The sequence below is a fragment of the Pungitius pungitius genome, chromosome 16 (assembly GCF_949316345.1).
Source record: "Pungitius pungitius chromosome 16, fPunPun2.1, whole genome shotgun sequence".
Classification (NCBI taxonomy): domain Eukaryota; kingdom Metazoa; phylum Chordata; class Actinopteri; order Perciformes; family Gasterosteidae; genus Pungitius; species Pungitius pungitius.
Genome location: NC_084915.1, coordinates 8,259,143 through 8,279,147, shown reverse-complemented (window position 1 = coordinate 8,279,147; position 20,005 = coordinate 8,259,143). Strand labels below are relative to the sequence as shown.

Sequence of the window (20,005 nt, the reverse complement as noted above, 5' to 3'; positions counted from 1 at the left end):
GACAATCTCCTGCAGTTCAAACCGAGCATCAGTATGGGGAAGAAAGGTGATTTGAGTGACTTTGAACGTGGCATGATTGTTGGTGCCAGAAGGGCTGGTCTGAGTATTTCAGAAACTGCTAATCTACTGGGATTTTCACGCACAACCATCTCTAGGGTTTACAGAGAATGGTCCGAAAAAGAAAAAACATCCAGTGAGCGGCAGTTCTGTGGGCGGAAATGCCTTGTTGATGCCAGAGGTCAGAGGAGAATGGCCAGACTGGTTCGAGCTGATAGAAGGGCAACAGTGACTCAAATAACCACCCGTTACAACCAAGGTGGGCATAAGAGCATCTCTGAACGCACAGTACGTCAAACTTTGAGGCAGATGGGCTACAGCAGCAGAAGACCACACCGGGTGCCACTCCTTTCAGCTAAGAACAGGAAACTGAGGCTACAATTTGCACAAGCTCATCGAAATTGGACAATAGAAGATTGGAAAAACGTTGCCTGGTCTGATGAGTCTCGATTTCTGCTGCGACATTCGGATGGTAGGGTCAGAATTTGGCGTCTACAACATGAAAGCATGGATCCATCCTGCCTTGTATCAACGGTTCAGGCTGGTGGTGGTGGTGTCATGGTGTGGGGAATATTTTCTTGGCACTCTTTGGGCCCCTTGGTACCAATTGAGCATCGTTGCAACGCCACAGCCTACCTGAGTATTGTTGCTGACCATGTCCATCCCTTTATGACCACAATGTACCCAACTTCTGATGGCTACTTTCAGCAGGATAATGCGACATGTCATAAAGCTGGAATCATCTCAGACTGGTTTCTTGAACATGACAATGAGTTCGCTGTACTCAAATGGCCTCCACAATCACCAGATCTCAATCCAATAGAGCATCTTTGGGATGTGGTGGAACGGGAGATTCGCATCATGGATGTGCAGCCGACAAATCTGCGGCAACTGTGTGATGCCATCATGTCAATATGGACCAAACTCCCTGAGGAATGCTTCCAGCACCTTGTTGAATCTATGCCACGAAGAATTGAGGCAGTTCTGAAGGCAAAAGGGGGTCCAACCCGTTACTAGCATGGGGCACCTAATAAAGTGGCCGGTGAGTGTACGTAGTATCTTAAAATCTGAATTGTAAATGATAGATGAAATCGTCATTATTGCAGGTATGATCTTTTCAGAGTTCGAACGGTTTATCGTTGTGTGGATCTCTACTCTCGCGAGACTTTCAAGAATCACCCATCGCTGTCCTTTCAGAGCTGTTGCCGTGGTAACCAAGATCCACAACTGCTTCTATCGGGCTTTGGTTATTTTGAGACTAAAATTGAGACCGGGACATATTCAGCTTTTCCTTAATTATTTAGGTTTGTTTTGAGCTTTTACCTCCACGATGGTTAGCGACCACTACGAGACGCTGGAAATAAACAGAAACGCCACAGATGCAGATATAAAAAAGGCGTAAGTTTTTGTAAACTAGAGCCACCAATCGATATAACGTTAAATATAAAACTGCAGGATCAGGCGTTTGTGCTTATTGTCAGTGTTCCTCTTTTACGTTTTTTTTTAACTAGATTTCGACGTCTCGCATTGAAGTTTCATCCGAGCAGAAACAAGCAAACTGGAAGCGCCGAGAAATTCAGTCAAGTGGGGGAGGCCTACGATGTGTTGAGCGACCGTAAGTAAACGCACTCCATCGTTTACCGAAACACCGCCATCTGAACCGTGGTTCACTGCATGGATACGGGCATTGACTACAACCATAACCGTATGTTATTTTGAGATAGTCCGGAAGAAGGCAACCTATGACAAGTTTGGTGAGGACGGATTAAAAGGTGGGATCCCACCCGAGTTTGGCTGCAGTGGGGCTTGGTCATCTAAATATGTCTACCATGGGAACCCAGAGAAAACATTCAGAGAGTTCTTTGGAGGCGACAACCCTTTTGCCGGTGAGGGAAACGGACCATACGGTGGTTGTAGTCATTCGATTGAATACCAATTACAGTAACTAGTGGATTTTTTTTGCTAGACTTTACAAATGATGCCCCACTTCACTTTGGTGGCCTGCAACCGGGAGTGGTGAAGACACAAGATCCTCACATGGAGAGAGATCTTCATTTGACCCTGGATGATCTCTTCAATGGGTGCACAAAAAAGGTTAAGATATCTCGCAGGGTAAGAGATAGTGTTGGTGAGCTGCATCATCTTTTGTCCCACAGCTCATTCATACAGTTACTCATGAGGGCCTTTCTTGTTTGAATAGGTTATTAATGAGGATGGATGCACATCCAGTATCAGAGACAAGATCCTGACTATAGCTGTGAAGCCTGGGTGGAAAGAAGGCACAAGAATTATTTTCCCCAAAGAGGGAGATCAGGTAAAAGAACAATCCATCGTGACTTGGTTTTAAGATTTTACATTAAGATTTAAACAAGATTTAAGTAAATGGTGGTCATTGATGACCATGTGTTGGAATACTGTTTGATCGGGATGAAAGTAAAGTCAAGCTGTGGGCATTTGTCGGTTCCTTTGCGCTGTCCCCGGTGCTGATTTATCAACTACTGTGCTGGATTTTATTGGATCTGATGCAATGCCACCAAGAGGTGGCCTCAGATGATGCTTATTTAAAAACAAATTACTAACTTATTCTTATTCTCTTTACCCTCTCATGTTTGCTTTGGTGGGAACCTGACTGCAAAATTATCTATGCGCTGTATTCAATCTTTAGGGACCGAACAGCATCCCTGCAGATATTGTGTTCATAGTGCGTCAGGAGAGTCATCCCCTGTTCGTAAGACAAGGCAGTGACCTGATCTACAAGGTGCAAATCACTCTAAAGTTGGTGAGTCGTGTTAATGAGAGCCATAATAATTACTGGCATAAGTTTTGGTTTAAGCAGATTTAACCTCAGAATCTTTCGGACAGGCCTTGACGGGGTTCTTCATGGATGTGCCGACACTAGATGGCAGGCTAATCACTATCCCCATCAATGACATTGTGCAGTAAGTGGAATTCCAAATTACTGCATTCATTTTTTAGTCATTCCTGTTAATTTGAAACTCTCAAAACCTATTTAAACATATAAATCAAATCGGACAGAGCCAAACATGAAAGATTCCATCCATTTATAATAACTGCATACCAATATTACAAAGTTGTTTCTTGATTAAAATACATTGTTTATATTTGTGCAACCTCTGCATCAATTAATACTTTCCTCTCTGATTTGTTTCACAACACAACAGCCCTTCGTACAACAAAGTGGTGACTGGAGTGGGAATGCCACTGTCCCAGGATCTTTCCCAGAGGGGAAACCTCATTGTCACTTTTGACATCCAGTTTCCCAAGAAGCTCTCTGCTGAAAGCAGGGATCTGATTAAACAAGCTCTGGCTTCTAAATATTGAACATATTATAATACATGTGTTTCTATCTTGTGACTCGTGACTAGTGTGGTCACGCGTGATGGAGACGTGTCAACACGATATGTACAGCTTTGACACGTTGACTTGAAATGTATACTAGGAGGCGACAAGTCATAAAGACATTTGTAAACACCACCACTCTGCCACAATATCTGCCTTCTTACAGACAATAAAGTTTACTGTGTAGATGTGAAGTTGTGATTTGCAGCCATCATGGCTCGTTTCAGCTGCTCGTACGTCACAAACATCACCACGTTCCACGAGCCCAGACGTAAGAAAGATGGCGTGAATCTCAAGAAAAAAAAAGATCAGAGCCTTTGGTGTAGAACTGTTTGACGGAGTCATAGAGACCAATGCGGACCGAGGCAAAGCTCATCTGCCTCTGGAGTCCGGCCACCAGTCCACTATAGAGGCTCCTGGGCCCCTCTGTACGCACCATGGTGATGATGGTGCCAAACACTCCACGATACTTCAGTGCAGACCCTCTCCCTGCAGCTTGTGAAGCCATGCCCTCGCCTTGTATCTGTGCAAGATTTTAAAAAAGTGAGAATAGGAAAGTATTACATACAGTATACCTACATAAGTGCATGTTCAATACTAAAGTTTGATGTGTTGACGGGAAGTTTACTTTCATATTCCCAACAAGCGTGTTTACCTGAAGCCGCACTTTGGCTGTGTCCAGGGGAAAGGTGATCAGGTCAGCAACGCAGCCTGCAGCTCCTGCTCCCACAAACTTCACAGCTACTGATGGAGGCACATCAGCGGGTCCAAATCCAACCATTTTCCAATTTTCTTTTCGATGAATAGATGGATTGATGAGCTGCTTACGTTAACAGGACGAGACGCTTCTCTAAAATCTGAAAAGAAAAAGACCCGAAAACTCATTTCAGCCAAATGTATTTTATGGAAAGGTTCCCTCGCCTATTGAATGTAACAGCTCCATCAAGCATAGGCGACATCCCAAAGTAGAAGTTTTAGTGATGCTAAATGAGAGACAGCTGTTCAGTTCATTGTTGCAGTCAGTGAAATGCTGGGCCTACATAATCGAAAGTACATCACAAATGATTTAAAGTGTGAGTTGTTGGGTTATTTATTCTTACCTTTAATGGAGCAGTTTAGAAAAGAAACGTAGGCACCTCTCTGGCTAAACTTTGTGCCAGGTATAATCAGTTTTCGTTGTTTTTCCATAGAAGATTTTTCAGAACTGATGAGCCTTAAAATCATAATCCAAATCCTAAAATACACAGCCCAGAAATAAGGTAAAAAAATTAATTGATCTAGACTAAGAACTAGATTAAGTCTAATAACGGTGTAAATATGGACTTAATATAACCTATACTGAGTTGTAGAAGTTAAATGCCTGGTAAAATGCCCCTCGCAGTGACAATAGCTGAATGAATCGTTGAATGGACGGTACGCAGTAGTTTGAGGAAGAGAGCCGTCGCTTTAAATCCTGCCTTCTTCTTGTGACATCATGGCATCATGTGTTGCCGGTGGGGCCCCTCCCCCACTGCACCTATATGGTCTGTCCCCAGGAAGTCTGTGGTTTATGTTTTTCGGATTCTGTATGTGCTGAGACATATTTGGTCTCTGTCTTCTTATCTTGAATTCATTCTTCCATTCATTCTTGTTTTGTGGAAATGTAACATTGCTTTGCAAAATTGGATTTTTGAACCAGCTTTGAACCAACATATTGTGTTACATCAGTTATCTGTGTGAAGGTCTGCACATGATAATGTCGTACAGGAAGCACAGAGAGAAAGAAAATGCTGAGTCATGATGATTATCCAAGAACACTTCGGACAGCGCCTACTAAATTTGATCCGTATCCGTTCAGACCTTTTGTCTCTGAAAAGCATTGTTTTTTTAAAACAATATATGCAATGTTGTAAATTAAGTGGTACATGTTGTCCGATGCAGCTATACATCAACTTAATGCCATTTAGACAGAGCTGCTTGGAGAAGCATGACAACATGACAGAGGCATGTTTTGAAGCCATGTTTTGTCTATTGTTTTCTCCCAAATCATTATATTTTCAATTGATTTGAATATAATTGTAATAGCATCTCAAAGCAATATATCTTACTTGCTGTTTGGGGAGGAACTTGCCCCGATCTTAAAATTACAACATGCTAGATAAATCCGGTTTAGTTGTCTCCTTTAACTTTGATTTGGTGCATACTACAATTTCTAACACAATGATAAATACTCAATACAGTCTCAACCAAAGTCTCAGATGCTCTGATTTCTGCAATCGAATCTAAATCTAATTCATTTCTTCCCTCCAGTCTCCTAACTTGTAATTCTATTCACACAGTATTCTAAGTTTGACTGATCAGACATCGCTAACAATGAAATTCAATAATAGACAAATAAAAAAAATGGCACTTCATTTATTCGTTTTTGCATCATTTGTCACTGCTTGCAGCACATTAATGACTTATCGACCAGCAATAAAATCATGCTATTTACAATAAGCAGCAGATTGATTTGCACTAGAAATCCTTTATCACATATACAAACAATGATAAACATTGTAAACCATAACACTGAAAGCGACATAAGTACCATAGAAATGGTCAGCTTCTATTGCCATCACGTAAAAACCTTTCCTGAGTAATAAATAACATAACACAATAACATTGTTCACATTATCTAACCGATCATTCTTGTAAACATCCATTTTCAAAGTTAGCGGCAAGTTGATCAAGGTTTTTGTATCTTATGTACATTTGGTGGAAAAGAGATTAAACATACAATAACCCTCTGGAATTATAATTAAAGGCATTTTATAATGGAGACACTCCATTACAAACCATATATTGTCTCTTTATATTTTCACCCCTTAATCGTTGTGGCATTGCAACGATGCCCTTAGATCTCAATTGTTTAGGAAGTGTAAGATGGTTCATCTTGCTGCCACGAGTCTTCATAAAATCCTTTTCCAACCCCGGGTCACCTCTGCAGCAGGCTTAAGGCTAGGCCCGTTGTGATTGTGCACTCACGCCTGAAGAGACCTGTAGACCTGAAGAGAGGTCATACCTCTTTTGATTTGTTCATATGTCACGAACATCACAATGTTCCACGACCCCAGTCGGAGGAAAGAAGGCATGAACCTAGAGGAGACAAAGGAAAGGAAAGTAAGGAAGTGTCCAAAAAAGGTTTCATTGTTGTGGCTTGCTTCACTGCTCTTTCAGCTAAGGTTTACCCTTTATAGAAGGCTTTGGCTCCTTCATTTCTAACCATGGTGAGAGCACAGTTGCTGGCACTCCTGTACTGGCCGTTTGCAGAATTCATGAACCGGGTTTTGACCACGTCCACAGGAGAGGCGACCACTGTTGTGCAGAAGCCTGCACTGAAGGCAGCAGTGAAGTGGCATGGGAAGTTGTCTGTAGGAGAAAAATAGCTCAATATGTATTATACTTGTATGTATAAGAAAGATAAAGAGTAATATGTTCAGGTTCTGTAATCGTTTCTTAGCTCGGCCACCGCACCTGTCATCAGGTCATAATTCAGGATGAGCTCTTTGATCATGTCATAGGTCACCAGCTCTGTGCAGTTTACGATGGCATTGCGGCTGATGTTGGGCAAACAACCTAAAAACAAAAGGCGGAGGGTCACTTCGATACCATAATAAGAAACAGATATAATGCTTTTTAAAAATATTTAGAGTAACATGACAAGCACCTTTCCAGAGGCCCCGTACTCCCTCATCTCGGCCAATCGTCCTGTAGGCCTCCAGAGTGCTGTTGTATCTCCTCCCGCCGTCAGCCAGTCGTACCTGGGCTTGGAAACGCACCTTCACCACATCTGTTGGTTGAGCAAGAGCCACGGCCAAAGCTCCTGTGGTGCAACCCGCCATGATACGGGTAACAATTCCAGCACCTGCGCAGCATTTTAGTATTTAGAGTATTTCAGTCGCAATGAAGCGGTGGGAAAGAAACCACGTGTTTCCTAAGTGACACACTCGGGATTTGCAACTCACTATCAGTTCCTCGAGTGTAGAATTGCTTCATGGAGTCGTAAAGGCCGATTCGGATGGAGGCAAAGCTCATCTGCCTCTGGAGTCCTGCCACCAGTCCATTGTAAAGGCTCCTGGCCCCCTCTGTGCGCACCATGGTGGTGATGGTGCCAAACACCCCCCGATACTTCACTGCACCAGACCCTTCAGACTCTCCCTGAATCTGGAAGATTCAAGGATTGTTAACAGCAGGTCAAGACAAGTCTTGATGCAGATTCTGAAGATGAAATGTGAGCCCCTAACCTGTAGTCGGACTTTTGCGGTATCCAATGGAAAGGTGATGAGGTCAGCAATGCAGGCCGCCGTGCCTGCTCCGAAGAACTTGACTGCAGCAGAGGGCGCCACATCTTTGGGCTTGATGCCAACCATTTCTACGTACAGAATCCTGAGATGAATGGAAAAAATCTGCACTTTTATATCAAATAAAATTAACCAAAAAAAGTCAGCAATCAGCTCATAACAGAATCTCGCATTTCATCAAGATTTGTCCCAATTACAACATCCACATTTTTATTGTAACTCCGATTATATCTGATTGTACTTGATAGTACAAAAGTGTATGTTCATCCTGAACATTACTAATGCCTGAAAGTCTCTGGTATTCTGGTCATTGGAATTGCATCTGCAGTAAAAATGCATATGGTCATAAAAGCTATCTAAGCCAACGTGTTCTCTTTCAAAAACAAGCATTTATCATTTACATGACATCCTAGTAGAGTTTGTATTGTTTGTTTCACACATTTGATTGGTTATCCTTATGATAGCTAAGCAATATAATACAACTGAGTCAGAGGTGCAGAACCTTGAATATTTGTTTTCCATTAGTTTTATTTGTTATCCAAATATCAAGTGACATATGTAGGGTGAGTGAGCCAAATGAAAAATGGTTATTTCTTAAACCTTAAACCCATTTTCTTTGCGTCAGATTTTACCTAGATAGTTTTTCGGGAAAGTGATAATCCAGTTGGGAGAAAAAAATATACAATCCTTTAGGCAGTTAGTTGCTGTGCTCCCGTCTCATGCTCTGTGGTTTGTCTTGAACGTTAGGAAGAAGCTGCTGATTATATAAGCACCTTTAGCTCATGACAACCGGAAAGCATGACAAGTTGTGCCCACCTGTTACGTGTATCTCATGTTTACCCGTCTGTGGAACACAGCCGGATATCTGAGCACTTGTTGATCTGTTCCTAACAGTGTCATCGCGGTAGCCTGGCACAAACTGACACAGTATGCGTACATTGATCATACCTTCATGTTATTTCACGTCTAATATCACACTAAAACGTGCTGACAATATTGTGAATATTTTCAATCTTTAAACTGAGACGTTGAAGTTTACGTTTCGCTTCATAAACATGTGGGAATAGCAGCTCATATTACTACTCTGACATCAAGGAGCATACCTTGTGTTTCTATTGGTTGATATATGTGGCCAATCAGACAAAGAGGCCTGTCTGGATTCCCTAAATGTTTTCAAGGGGCATTTAACTGGCTAACGAGCTCTGTGGTAGATAACTTTTGTCCCACATCCTTTCCTTGGAGTTTCTGCCCCTCGTCAAATACAAAACTAGTTAAGGAATTTCAGGAATTCCCTCATCCCTCCTCCCTGCACGTGGTTAAGGTACACAATGTTCCAGGCAAGGGGAACCGCCATGCTTCTTAGCCAATCCATACGGTGAACGGAGGTGGGTAAATGCACAGCATCTGCATGTAGTCACTCTATCCATCAGCTTCTGATTATCTCATTCCATGGGAGGACCACATGTTGAATGAAAAGGGTTGCACAGGGAAGACACTTGGACTTGCAGTGGAGTAGAGTGCTGCATGTGCATGCCTCCACACATGTGACTTTCCACAGCCACCACAGGCCAGGACTCCGGCTGACGTCAGTTGTGTCATGTATTTGACTATGCAAAACTGTCACTTCACAACTCATGTTTCACCTGTTGCTTCATGTGCCAAGATGTTGTTCTGTTCCAAGACTTCACAGCTATTCCCTCACATTGGAACATGCACACTTGTTTTTTCCCCTGTTTTTCTTAAGCTGTTTACCTAAATGCTGCATGTGTCTGGCTCCTTCAATTATGTATACACACAACTGTGTTTATTGTCAAAAGGATCCCCATTAGCTTTCACCAAAGTGGGACTAGCTAGTCTTCCTGGGGTCCAACAAAAAGAAACAGATCAACTTTATTTCGTATTCCATATACACTATATATAGGTATTCTTTCAATTATTTTTACGTTTTTATCATGATTAATAGACATAATATTAACAGTATAGTGTTCTTTTTAAATGAAACAGAGCAAAAATAACTTAAATGAGAACTTCCATATTTCTTTTCTCTATCTATATTTGAATATAAATGGAAAAATCTGAATACATTGTGTCCACAGTGCACGTATCTGGACAAAGAGATTGAAGGCACAAAGATGGGAATCTAAAAAATGGTTCAAAGGTGAGTGGCTTTCACCACCTGCTATGTTGGCCCTAAAAGCAGCTTTACAAGAACATAACCTTAAAGGACAGTCGGAGCAATAAACAAGTTGCTGGTCTGGCTTCAACCGGTTTACAGTGACCTCGCCTACAGTATCGGAAAATCAAACTGAGCAGGCAGCAGCCCGTGACCACTCTGTTCGCCTGCTCTTTAAATACCACGAACTTTGAAACAGTGCCGTGAAACAGCTAATCTCCATTACACTATAAATAAAGACCATTAAGCTATTAATAATGTCAGCCGTTGCGTCTGTGTAAGGTTAGTGGTGCGTGGTTTGACTTTCCTAAAGAACAGAACTTCTGGCCTAACTTTATTATAAGTTAGTTGGTATGAGAGGCACAAAAGAACCGGATCATAATCGTTTGAATATAATCATTACTTGTTTAGTATCTCGTATATTTGTACCGTTGTTTATGCTTTTAGGGTTTTCAATAAACTTCATCAAAAGCTTTCAGAATTAATATTGACATATTTCATAGAACATGTAAAGCGATGACAAAATGTTCATGCTTACATTTTCCTAGAATCTGATCATCGTGCCTCTGAGTTCATTGAATAAATCCCAACATTGAAGGTTTCAAGATAAACTGGTTATAAAACTAATTCAGATGTGACTTGCACCAATTTAGAAATGAAAAATAAGATGGCAGGTAACAGGGTCTGCTGCACATCTAGTCCGTCAGTGCGACATGTCTATTGTTAAATTGCTAAATTTAAGTTATTAAGAAACAAATAATCACTGCAAAAATATGTAACAAAATGTGTGAAAATAATTATAAAGATGTTAATGTCATCCAAATCAAACAAAGTGTGAATGATAAATAGATAGATGTGTTCATTTCAATCAAATTACAAAAAGAACAAAAGGACAAATTTTTCATCACCCGCTAGTTTGGTCCAACTAATAACCTCCATGGCTGAATTTCAAAGCGCCTTCCAACACCTTTCAGTGAAAGGTTTTTTCTGTGAGAGAACACACATCTGCCATCTGAATGTGGGTCTGTTTATATATACTTATCTGTGTTCATAGTTTGTTAAATAAAAGTGGGATTGTTGTTGGTGTAGAGTAGACTGACACGCTGCTGAGAGGGGGCAGCCTCAGCGTCATGACCATTGCCCCAGTTCTGCTCTCCTCCCGCTGCTGAGCAAAGGAGATGATTTTCCACTGAATAATTCTAAAAATCGATGAAGGTATCTTTGCTCCAATGTTTAACCATGGCTTATTCGCCGTCACCTCTTTGTGTCCCTTCTTGTGCCTCTTTAAATCGAATGGGCAAGTCTGCAACTGTAGACAGCTGTCTCTACATACGCTTTATGTAACTGAATTAACAAGTCACTCAAATGCCTCCCACCTGCTGTTTTTTTCTTACTACGAGTAAGTAAGTATGTTTTTCTCGAGAAGTTGCCAGAAGGGAAGACACTGTTCTTAAATTTGTTTTCTCCACACATTAACAAGTCGCTTCCAAGGATTCTTCATGGGTTTGGTGAATACCCATGTGAACATACAGTTGATGGAGAATTTTCAAAAAGAAAATGTACTGTTTTTACTGCAGCTAGGCGAAAACATCCTTGACTTGACTATGGATCTAAAAGCTAAATTGGCCATGAGAAAGTCAATGGTGTCATTCAAAAAAAGTTTACTAGTGCCACCTTGTGTTCAATATGAGACTAGTATACGATCAATTATATAACACTATGCTAAAATGTGCTTTTGCTTGTGTGTAGTAGTCCTAGAACTTAAGAATGATGTGGGGAAGTTACCGTAAATGTTGAAATATTTACTTCAGCCGAGGGAATGTGAAATCTGAAATGGGATTTTTTTTCTCCATTTTTTAAGTTTTCACTCACAGTTTTATTTTATGCAACTGCTATTTGGTTCAAAGGAATGCTAAAACACGGTGCATTTCTTTCTACTATATAGACTGTCCCCAGTGTTGGGAAAGTTCACTTTCTACATGAACTAGTTCAAAGTTAACTAGTTCAGTTCATAGTTCAAACTTAAAAATGTGAACTAAGTTCACAGTTTAGTTCTAGTTAAGTTCTTTTTTTCCCCCATATGTTGCTGCAAGCTATTATTTTTCAAAATTATTGCCACAGTCCAGAACCACAGACAGCAATTATTTTATCAGTTTTAACACTGAAGCTATGCATCAGATTTAATCTTCATATCCAATTTTGAATCCTTATCCAACCAGGGTTCTCATTGAGGGGACAGCATTTCCCCTTTGTTGCTTTAATGTTGCTGTCCATTCACTCCACACTAGCAGCAGCTGCAGCGTTCACCCCTACAGTCAGTGTTGTGCCTGAACGCGTTCATTGAACGATAGTTCATGAACTCGTTCATATTTTGGGCGAACGTGAACTGAACGTACTGTATTAATGCCCGATGAACGTTACTGTGAACTCGTTCATTCTGGTGTCTGAACGAGTGACGTGTACTGGTCTTTGCACGCTAACGCGGCGTTGCGGTGCAGGCTTCTTGTCTGCACGCGTTCATTTTTCACAAAATATGTGATGATCCTTCATCGTGGCAAGACAGTCTTGCCACGATAAAGGATCGTTGGACGCAGAAGGGTCCCACCCACCACCACCTGGTCGTCAGGTTGTTCGGGAACAACTATCGTTCAATGAACGCGTTCACGCACAACACTGTCTGTCCCCGTCTCTATTGGGCAAACAATAAAATGTTGTGAACCCCTGATGTGTCGCAGGTGGCGGCGTGGTCAATAGGTGGCAGTAAAGCTTCAGAGTTCCCTGCTACGTTATTAACGAGGACAAACGTAGAAGAAGAGACCGACCAAAAATAATCACCGATGCAGAAGAAGAGCGCTAACTGTTTGTCGTTTTTCTCCAGCCTCAGCTGACTCCTCTCCAATGCCTGGCTAGCAGCATCGGTGCAGGTTCCGAAGGAGAAAAAACAATCCTATGCTGCGAAAGAGAAGGAAGATCGCACTGAACAGTTCCTGACGGAGAACGAGCCGGCGTTCGTTAACATGGAAAAACAGTTGCATTTAAACCTGTTACCCTCCAGACCTCCAATGGCTGGTGGATTTCAGTCCAGCTCCAAGATGAAAATGGGGTCAGTTCGCTCAGCTAAGGTCTCGATAGCGCGCTGCCAACTCAGCTGACTATTTGACTTTATTTATTTACGACACACTATGACATCAGTGTCTTTCTGTTACGTCCGATTCGTATCTTCACAGTTTGCGTGAGGACAGGAAAGTGATAACGTTAGCTATTAGCCGTAGCTAGCTAACCTAGCTATGGCTACCAGTGGCGGCGGATAAAATGCGATTCCGCCCCCGGATTTTAATTACTACCTACGCATTACCACGTTGTATTATTGTTTCTCTTAGACTCAATTCAACCAGGCAGTATTTATCGATCTTAATTAATATTAGCCTAGATATGTCAGGGTAGGTTTAGAAATCATGACGTCACACGAAAAGCATTGGTCGGAAGACAACAATCTTAATGTCTTGATGTGATTGTGCACCGCTACAGTTGAAGGGTTTGTGCGACCTCCAGTTTCGTTACACATCGTTCTGTAAATCAGTCACTTTTTTCTAGTCTGATTAAAAGCCAACCAACAGAGCATTAGAAACATTCAGAAGGTGCGTTTTCCGTCTGAGGTGGAGTCGTTATAAATGAAGCAGTAATGTGGGGTAACATGTAGATACTTTAGGTTCATCACATTGTTTTATGTTTATTGGGACATTTTTGTTCAGTGTAACACTGTTAAAACAAACCAGTAGTGTCAGAGTGCCAAGTTGTGCTTTTTAAAGATGCACATTCAACCATCTCTTGCAATGTGTGTTTAAATAATCCTAGTACAATTTGGCGGCAGTTTACATTTTATTTGTTTTTGTTTTCTTTTACAGACCTGGGCGAAAGAGAGATTTCTCCCCACTGTCCTGGAGTCAGTATTTTGAAACCATGGAAGATGTTGAGGTGGAAAATGAAAATGGCAAAGATATATCCTTCACTGTTGCTTGTGTTTCGTCAAAAGAAATGAGCATGAATGATTGAAACTTGTGTATCACCCAGAGCATTCAAAGATTTAGACACTTCTTTATACCAATGTTTCATCCAACTTAGAATAGAAGGTAAGCAGTTTATGAAATGTATGTTTATTCCTTTTTCAGCAGCATTCACTTATTTTGTAACTTGCACAGCTTTGGAATCCATTTCCTTGACCACTTTGAACATTTTCAGAGTTTATTGCAGCGGTGCCCATGGTCCTGTGCTGCTTCTGCTCCATGGAGGTGGACACTCTGCACTCTCCTGGGCAGTATTCACTGTAAGTGTAACATAGTCTTTAACGGCTTCACTTTGATAAATCATATGTTTTATAACCAACATTATGTGGAATAGTTTTGGAGCTTTGGTTTGATTTTGGCATGTTTGCTGTATACAATTAGATTTCAATGGTTTCCGTGTTTATTTTGCAGGCTGTCATATTTAGCAGGATCAACTGCAGGGTGGTGGCTATGGACCTTCGAGCTCATGGTAAATATGAGTAGTTAAAGTAGATAAATAAAATATGTCTCACTATTCTTATCATTTAGGAATAATTGTAATTTGGTTAAGTATTATTACATTTACATGTATTGCTGTAACAATTATGTTGTTTGTCAAGACGCTTCTAATTTTAATTAGTATAGCAATGATATCAAGTGATGAAATAAAGCAGTGGCCGCTTGATCTTTTCTACGGATAACAAACAAAATTCAATTGAATGAGAATGTATTCCATCTTTTGACTGGTACTGTATATCAGATTTAGGTGCTCAAATTGCATCTCCAGAACTATACATTAGGAATGGGGAACTTGTATATTAAGATGATTTGCACATCTGTATCCACCGGTGGAAAGAGTAGCTAAATTAAAGTCTCTCATTACCTCCAGGCGACACCAAGGTGAAAAACCCACATGATCTTTCTGCAGACACGATGGCCAAGTAAGTTGTTTTTCATGTGCAGCTGAACTAGACACTGGAATTTGTTACAACCAAATATGCACTCACAATAAGTAGCTTTGGCCCGAATAACAGAAAATAATGGCAATGCAGAGGGGTCAGATTTACAGGAACATCGAGATAATCAAGTCACGCACACAGTCCGCTCGGATCTCTACAGCTTCCCATAAGAAGTGCAGTGGCCGTGAGATCTTCACAACAGCCTCCTTTAGAGTAGTAATCCTGACCATCAATGTGAAACTACATACTGTCCACACACTGGGCTGTCATGTAGATGTGCTTTTAGCATTTGTACCCCGAACACTGACGGGGGTTCCCCTGTATTTCCAGAGTGATTACACTTCTTATCATGGGTGGGCCATTTTTGGAGCAGAGGCAAAAAATGCTGAGGCAAGAAAAGAAGAAAAAGAATTATTTAAACCACTTTAGGTTTTAGACCCTATTCTCATAAACACTGATTTGTTCTAGAAATTAAACCCATTAACTGGTTATCCTTGATTGTTGTTTTGTTTTTTTCAAAAGGGACATTGGCAAAGTAGTGGAGGTGCTCTATGGAGACAACCCTCCTCCGATCATGGTTATCGGACACAGCATGGGTGGGGCCATTGCAGTTCACACGGCCGCTGCCAATCACATACCATCTCTGCTTGGCCTCTGTGTCATTGACGTTGTAGAAGGTAACTGTTTACACATAATAATGAATGGCTATTTTGCAACATATAATTCTTTGTTGACCAAATAACTGGTTGATTTTACTACTTTAAATTAGCAATTAATTTATATGATGAATGCTTATAATAAAATCATTTCAAAAGAGCTCGGTATAGTGTTACCGGGTGTATTAATAAGACATTTTTACATTTTTTTCACTTGAACTTAGGAACAGCAATGGATGCTTTGAACAGTATGCAGAATTTCCTCAGGAGTCGCCCAAAGACTTTTAAATCTCTGGAGAATGCCATTGAGTGGAGGTATGATTGGACTAAATTATACTTATCTGCAATTTGGTTAATGTCAACAAACTGTGTGTTGTTTGTGTGTATTTGATCTTCCAGTTATGATTGCCTCCATTCTCGTAACTTGGATTTTCCAGTTTGCATGACCTTGTGAGAGTAGCAGTAGTTTAAGAATTCTCCGAAAAAATGTATTCTCTTTTGTTTTCAGTGTAAAGAGTGGCCAGATTCGAAACATGGAGTCGGCACGCGTGTCAATGGGAGGTCAGGTGAAGAAGTAGGTCTACGCTTTCTTTCAGTACGTTGCACATACAATGAATTTGACTTGACTGGAAATGGTGCACACAATAAAGAGACAAAATGTACGCCGTGCAAAAAAAAGAACCATGAGAAATAAATTAGGAAGAAAAAAAAAGATAGGAAAAGAATACTCAAATTTAAGTGTCCAGTGTATTAAATATAATTATAGAACAGAGAGGTTGAGTCCTGCTGTAGTGTATGTTCATTTAGTCTGTTCTAATGTTCACAGATGTGAGGAATCCACCAGCAGTCCCGCAGTGTCTAAAAGCATTGAAGGTATAATAGAAGAGGAAGAGGAGGAAGACGTGGAAGAAGAGTCAAACAAGAAAAGAATGAAGGAGGACGACCAAGAGGTTTTGTCTTTCTAACTATTTCTCTCGTCTTTTGTCACATGTATGTGTTTGTGAGAGCTTAGAACGCGACTAACGGCTTAATTCCTTCCATACAGATAAAAAAGGAAAGCATCTTCACCTGGCGAGTAGACCTGTCAAAGACGGAAAAATACTGGGAGGGCTGGTTCAGAGGCCTGTCCGCCCTCTTCCTCACCTGCCCTGTGCCTAAACTTCTTCTGCTCGCAGGTTAGATCTGTCATGGTTTCTCACTACATTACTAATTGGTATATCAAGTACAAAAACAAGTGTCTGGATAGGCCGTGTTGAAGGAATTTCCGAGCAGTCCCACTAGTTTGGATGAATTCAAATGATTTTTTTCAATCAGTTTTGCTGTCCACTGCACAATTTCACCCCTGACTTAACTCATTGTTTAGGAGTGGACAGGCTCGACAAAGACCTTACTATTGGACAGATGCAAGGTAAGAAGGACAAATGGAGGTTTCGTGCATAGTTTTCTCCACATTGAGATGCTGTCATACATTAGAAATCACTGAAATGAGTCCAAACTCTCACTGTTTGTCCGCAGGGAAGTTTCAGATGCAGGTCCTCCCTCAGTGCGGTCATGCTGTCCATGAGGACGCACCTGAAAAAGTAAGGGGTGTCTGCGCAAACATGTCCTGTGACATGGTCCGAATTACCGTATGATGCTTGTCGACATGAAAGAACCGTGTGCACACTGAGAAATTGTTGATTCCATTGTAGCTTCTAGTTTTGGTAAATAGGTTTGTTTTTTGTGTATGTTTAGTTGTCCCTGTTTGATCCAGATTCAGTTTGTAGTCGTTTTGTAATGTTGTACTCTGATCATCTGTTGCTAGGTAGCAGATGCTCTGGCAACATTCATGGTCCGGCACAAATTCACTGACTTTAAAGAAGGATATCTGTGGTAAGTAAGCTTGTAAAGAACAGTAAAACTATACATTATATTTATTTTTAAAATATGAATTATCTCATTTTGTGTAATGCTTTTGTAACACTCTTTCCACAGCTAATTTTCTGTTTGCAGTCTATATTTAGCTACCGACCATAGACAAATATTTCCCAATTCATCCACATCCTGATACAATTTAACAGCAAAGTAAGGAAAATACAACAAACATTATTACAACATTGTTATTAATATTATTGCTTTTGAAATGTAGATAATTTGCCTTTTGAGCTTTGCCTTATTTCTAATTTAAAACAGGGATTTGATTTTTCCTTTACAATATATATTTTTAAGTAATGTGCTTCTTGTTTAATGTTTTATTATAAATGATTGCAACATTATGTGTTTGTTATGTTTAAATTTAAACGGATTAAAGATCGAAGCAGCTAAAATGTCACCCAAGCTTGTATATTTGGTAAATGTAATAAAAGAACATTGTCATTATTTTAATTGTGGGGTTTTATTTAAATAAAAAATTGTTTAGTATCACTGTTCCAATCATGCATTTGCTGTAATTCACATGTGCAGCATCCATATATTATAACACACATTTAAACTCCTGGACACTGGACATTTAAACATTGGGACAACTTTTGTTCCCAAGGTTAAAGATGGAGCCCGGTATCTTCTCACTGCTGTGTAGAAGGCAGCATGTTTTTTCTACTCAAATTGGCCTAAACTAAAAAAAAGGATTTTGGTTGAGGCAATCCGGGAAGTATTAAAAAAAAAAAGTATGATGTAGTTGTTTAACATCAAATCTGTTGAATGTAGCTCTGATGTCCAGTACACATTGAATCTCCATTGTTCATGTTCAGTTTATGCATGACTACACACTGACTGCTTCATTTTCTACATCAGTGACTTTGTCCTGGAGGTTGCAAACAATTTGGCACATGAAAGAAACGCTGTCACGCAACAAAATAATTACAGTATATTCCATCAGTGTTTATAGTGTTTATAGTTGAAAATTAAAATAATAATTACTTACTAATAAGTATATTAATTTTATGAATATTCTTTATAAGATGATATTTGCAACATGCAGTTACATAAATATTAAATAAAAGATTCCTGCCATTTGTTAACCCCCCAAAAAAATCAGCATTAGGCAGAAACGAAAGTTGAAACGGTTATAGTTGACTTTCTTAAGAGGGTGACATGTTTTTTTTCATTGTGCCTGACTCCAGGGAATGAAAGACAAGTTTTAATTGTCCCTCCGTGGATAAACACACTGTTGTATTGCAATTATGTGCAGCATCAATATTTGAATTATTAATGACTTCTATGGACAATAGCAGTCACCAAGGTCGTTATGAGACGTGATTGTGTAAACAAAGCCTGTTGTTTTGAACAGAAGTTTTTTCAGAATATCATTTTTGGCCTAACAGATAATATTCTATACTTTATTTTATCTTCAGCAAGTTCTTTAGCAAATTATAGTTTAATCATTAACGAGATTAATCCTTTAAATAATCCAGTACAGTGCCGCAGATTAATACCTCTGTTACATGTCATTAATCAGTATAAGTATAAGTCTGTATTTTATTTTATGATAACTACAATATTCTTTGGCTCTACTATACTGTGTTCATGTAACCAGGTACACAGAATCACATTGGCAAATAGAGTAACCTGACAATAATCACCAATAAGCAAACTTCACATTTGAACTGATCTTGAATGTGTCAATCACACATCTGCCATACCCTCATCGGCATGGAGGAGCTGTCCACTCGGCTGCGGTTCTGAAATACACCAATGACGAGGAAGGGATAACAGGCACAAGAACAGGGCTTATTATTACATTTATTCTAGAAATGGAAGAAAACCTGGGAAATGTTATCACATCAATAACAATCAAATGTTTTATATCATTTGATGAAACCTGATCATTTTGGTGATTATTAGTTGGAATGCTTCAAGCATTCCAAGTATTGTTCTTCTTTTCTTTATTCCGCCTTTTTTTTATTCTATTTCTTCCGCCGCACCTTTCAACTCCTTCACACTTTCAGCTATTAAGACCATTCAAATATTAAAATGTTCAGCTCCTTCAGGGGAGGGGTGCTATGACTTTTCAGCTTTTTAGCTCTTATAATTGAATTAATATAAATTAAAAACATCAAACTTTTTAACATGGTTTCCAATGGATTAAATTTTCAAATCCTCTCAAAACTTGTTCAACTTTCAACTTTTTCAGCTTTTCCAATCTTTCAGCTAGAGACACCATTTAAACTTTAAAATGTTGCCACAAGTCTTAACAATTTCATTAAAAAAACAGCTTGTTGATATCTATTTTAGTTTTTTCATAATCACTAATTATGTTTCATTAGTTTTGGGGTTTCTTTCGAATTTAGAGTGGAGTTTTCCAGATTGTCCCGGGATTTAGAGTGAGCGCCGTGTCAGGATTCAGTAAAAAAAAAAGAGGCACTTTTATCTTTACGGCCACAATATTCACTTTTCAGCCTTCATTTAAAAAGAAAACATTAGCTGTGCTTGTGCTGGTTGGACTCGTATAAGTTTG

The 20,005-nt window shown here is 39.9% G+C and overlaps 4 protein-coding genes across 4 annotated transcripts; 2 read left to right on the top strand and 2 right to left on the bottom strand.

Moving 5' to 3' along the window:
* Positions 1 to 1,199: 1,199 nt before the first annotated feature.
* dnajb13 (DnaJ heat shock protein family (Hsp40) member B13) lies at positions 1,200 to 3,399 on the top strand. The gene is made up of 8 exons (XM_037467213.2): positions 1,200 to 1,455; positions 1,569 to 1,672; positions 1,782 to 1,943; positions 2,024 to 2,169; positions 2,258 to 2,371; positions 2,723 to 2,836; positions 2,920 to 2,996; positions 3,240 to 3,399. The coding sequence occupies exons 1-8, from the start codon at positions 1,388 to 1,390 to the stop codon at positions 3,397 to 3,399; spliced, it is 945 nt and encodes a 314-aa protein (XP_037323110.2). The 5' UTR covers positions 1,200 to 1,387.
* Positions 3,400 to 3,702: 303 nt separating this feature from the next.
* On the bottom strand, positions 3,703 to 4,858 carry LOC119215234 (mitochondrial uncoupling protein 2-like). Its single transcript, XM_062558046.1, has 3 exons — positions 4,518 to 4,858; positions 4,073 to 4,274; positions 3,703 to 3,940 (listed from the first exon to the last, which is right to left on the bottom strand). The coding sequence occupies exons 2-3, from the start codon at positions 4,196 to 4,198 to the stop codon at positions 3,710 to 3,712; spliced, it is 357 nt and encodes a 118-aa protein (XP_062414030.1). The 5' UTR covers positions 4,199 to 4,274; positions 4,518 to 4,858; the 3' UTR covers positions 3,703 to 3,709.
* A 268-nt stretch (positions 4,859 to 5,126) lies between these two features.
* On the bottom strand, positions 5,127 to 8,517 carry LOC119215235 (dicarboxylate carrier SLC25A8-like). The gene is made up of 7 exons (XM_037467216.2): positions 8,372 to 8,517; positions 7,683 to 7,824; positions 7,404 to 7,602; positions 7,106 to 7,303; positions 6,913 to 7,014; positions 6,627 to 6,807; positions 5,127 to 6,534 (listed from the first exon to the last, which is right to left on the bottom strand). The coding sequence occupies exons 2-7, from the start codon at positions 7,806 to 7,808 to the stop codon at positions 6,420 to 6,422; spliced, it is 921 nt and encodes a 306-aa protein (XP_037323113.1). The 5' UTR covers positions 7,809 to 7,824; positions 8,372 to 8,517; the 3' UTR covers positions 5,127 to 6,419.
* A 4,184-nt stretch (positions 8,518 to 12,701) lies between these two features.
* On the top strand, positions 12,702 to 17,928 carry ppme1 (protein phosphatase methylesterase 1). The gene is made up of 14 exons (XM_062558171.1): positions 12,702 to 13,015; positions 13,818 to 13,913; positions 14,146 to 14,236; positions 14,388 to 14,445; positions 14,845 to 14,896; positions 15,437 to 15,591; positions 15,795 to 15,885; positions 16,079 to 16,144; positions 16,397 to 16,520; positions 16,616 to 16,745; positions 16,934 to 16,978; positions 17,086 to 17,150; positions 17,375 to 17,442; positions 17,545 to 17,928. Exons 1-14 carry the CDS (start codon positions 12,930 to 12,932, stop codon positions 17,546 to 17,548), a joined length of 1,131 nt encoding a protein of 376 aa, XP_062414155.1. The 5' UTR covers positions 12,702 to 12,929; the 3' UTR covers positions 17,549 to 17,928.
* The last annotated feature ends 2,077 nt before the right edge of the window (positions 17,929 to 20,005 follow it).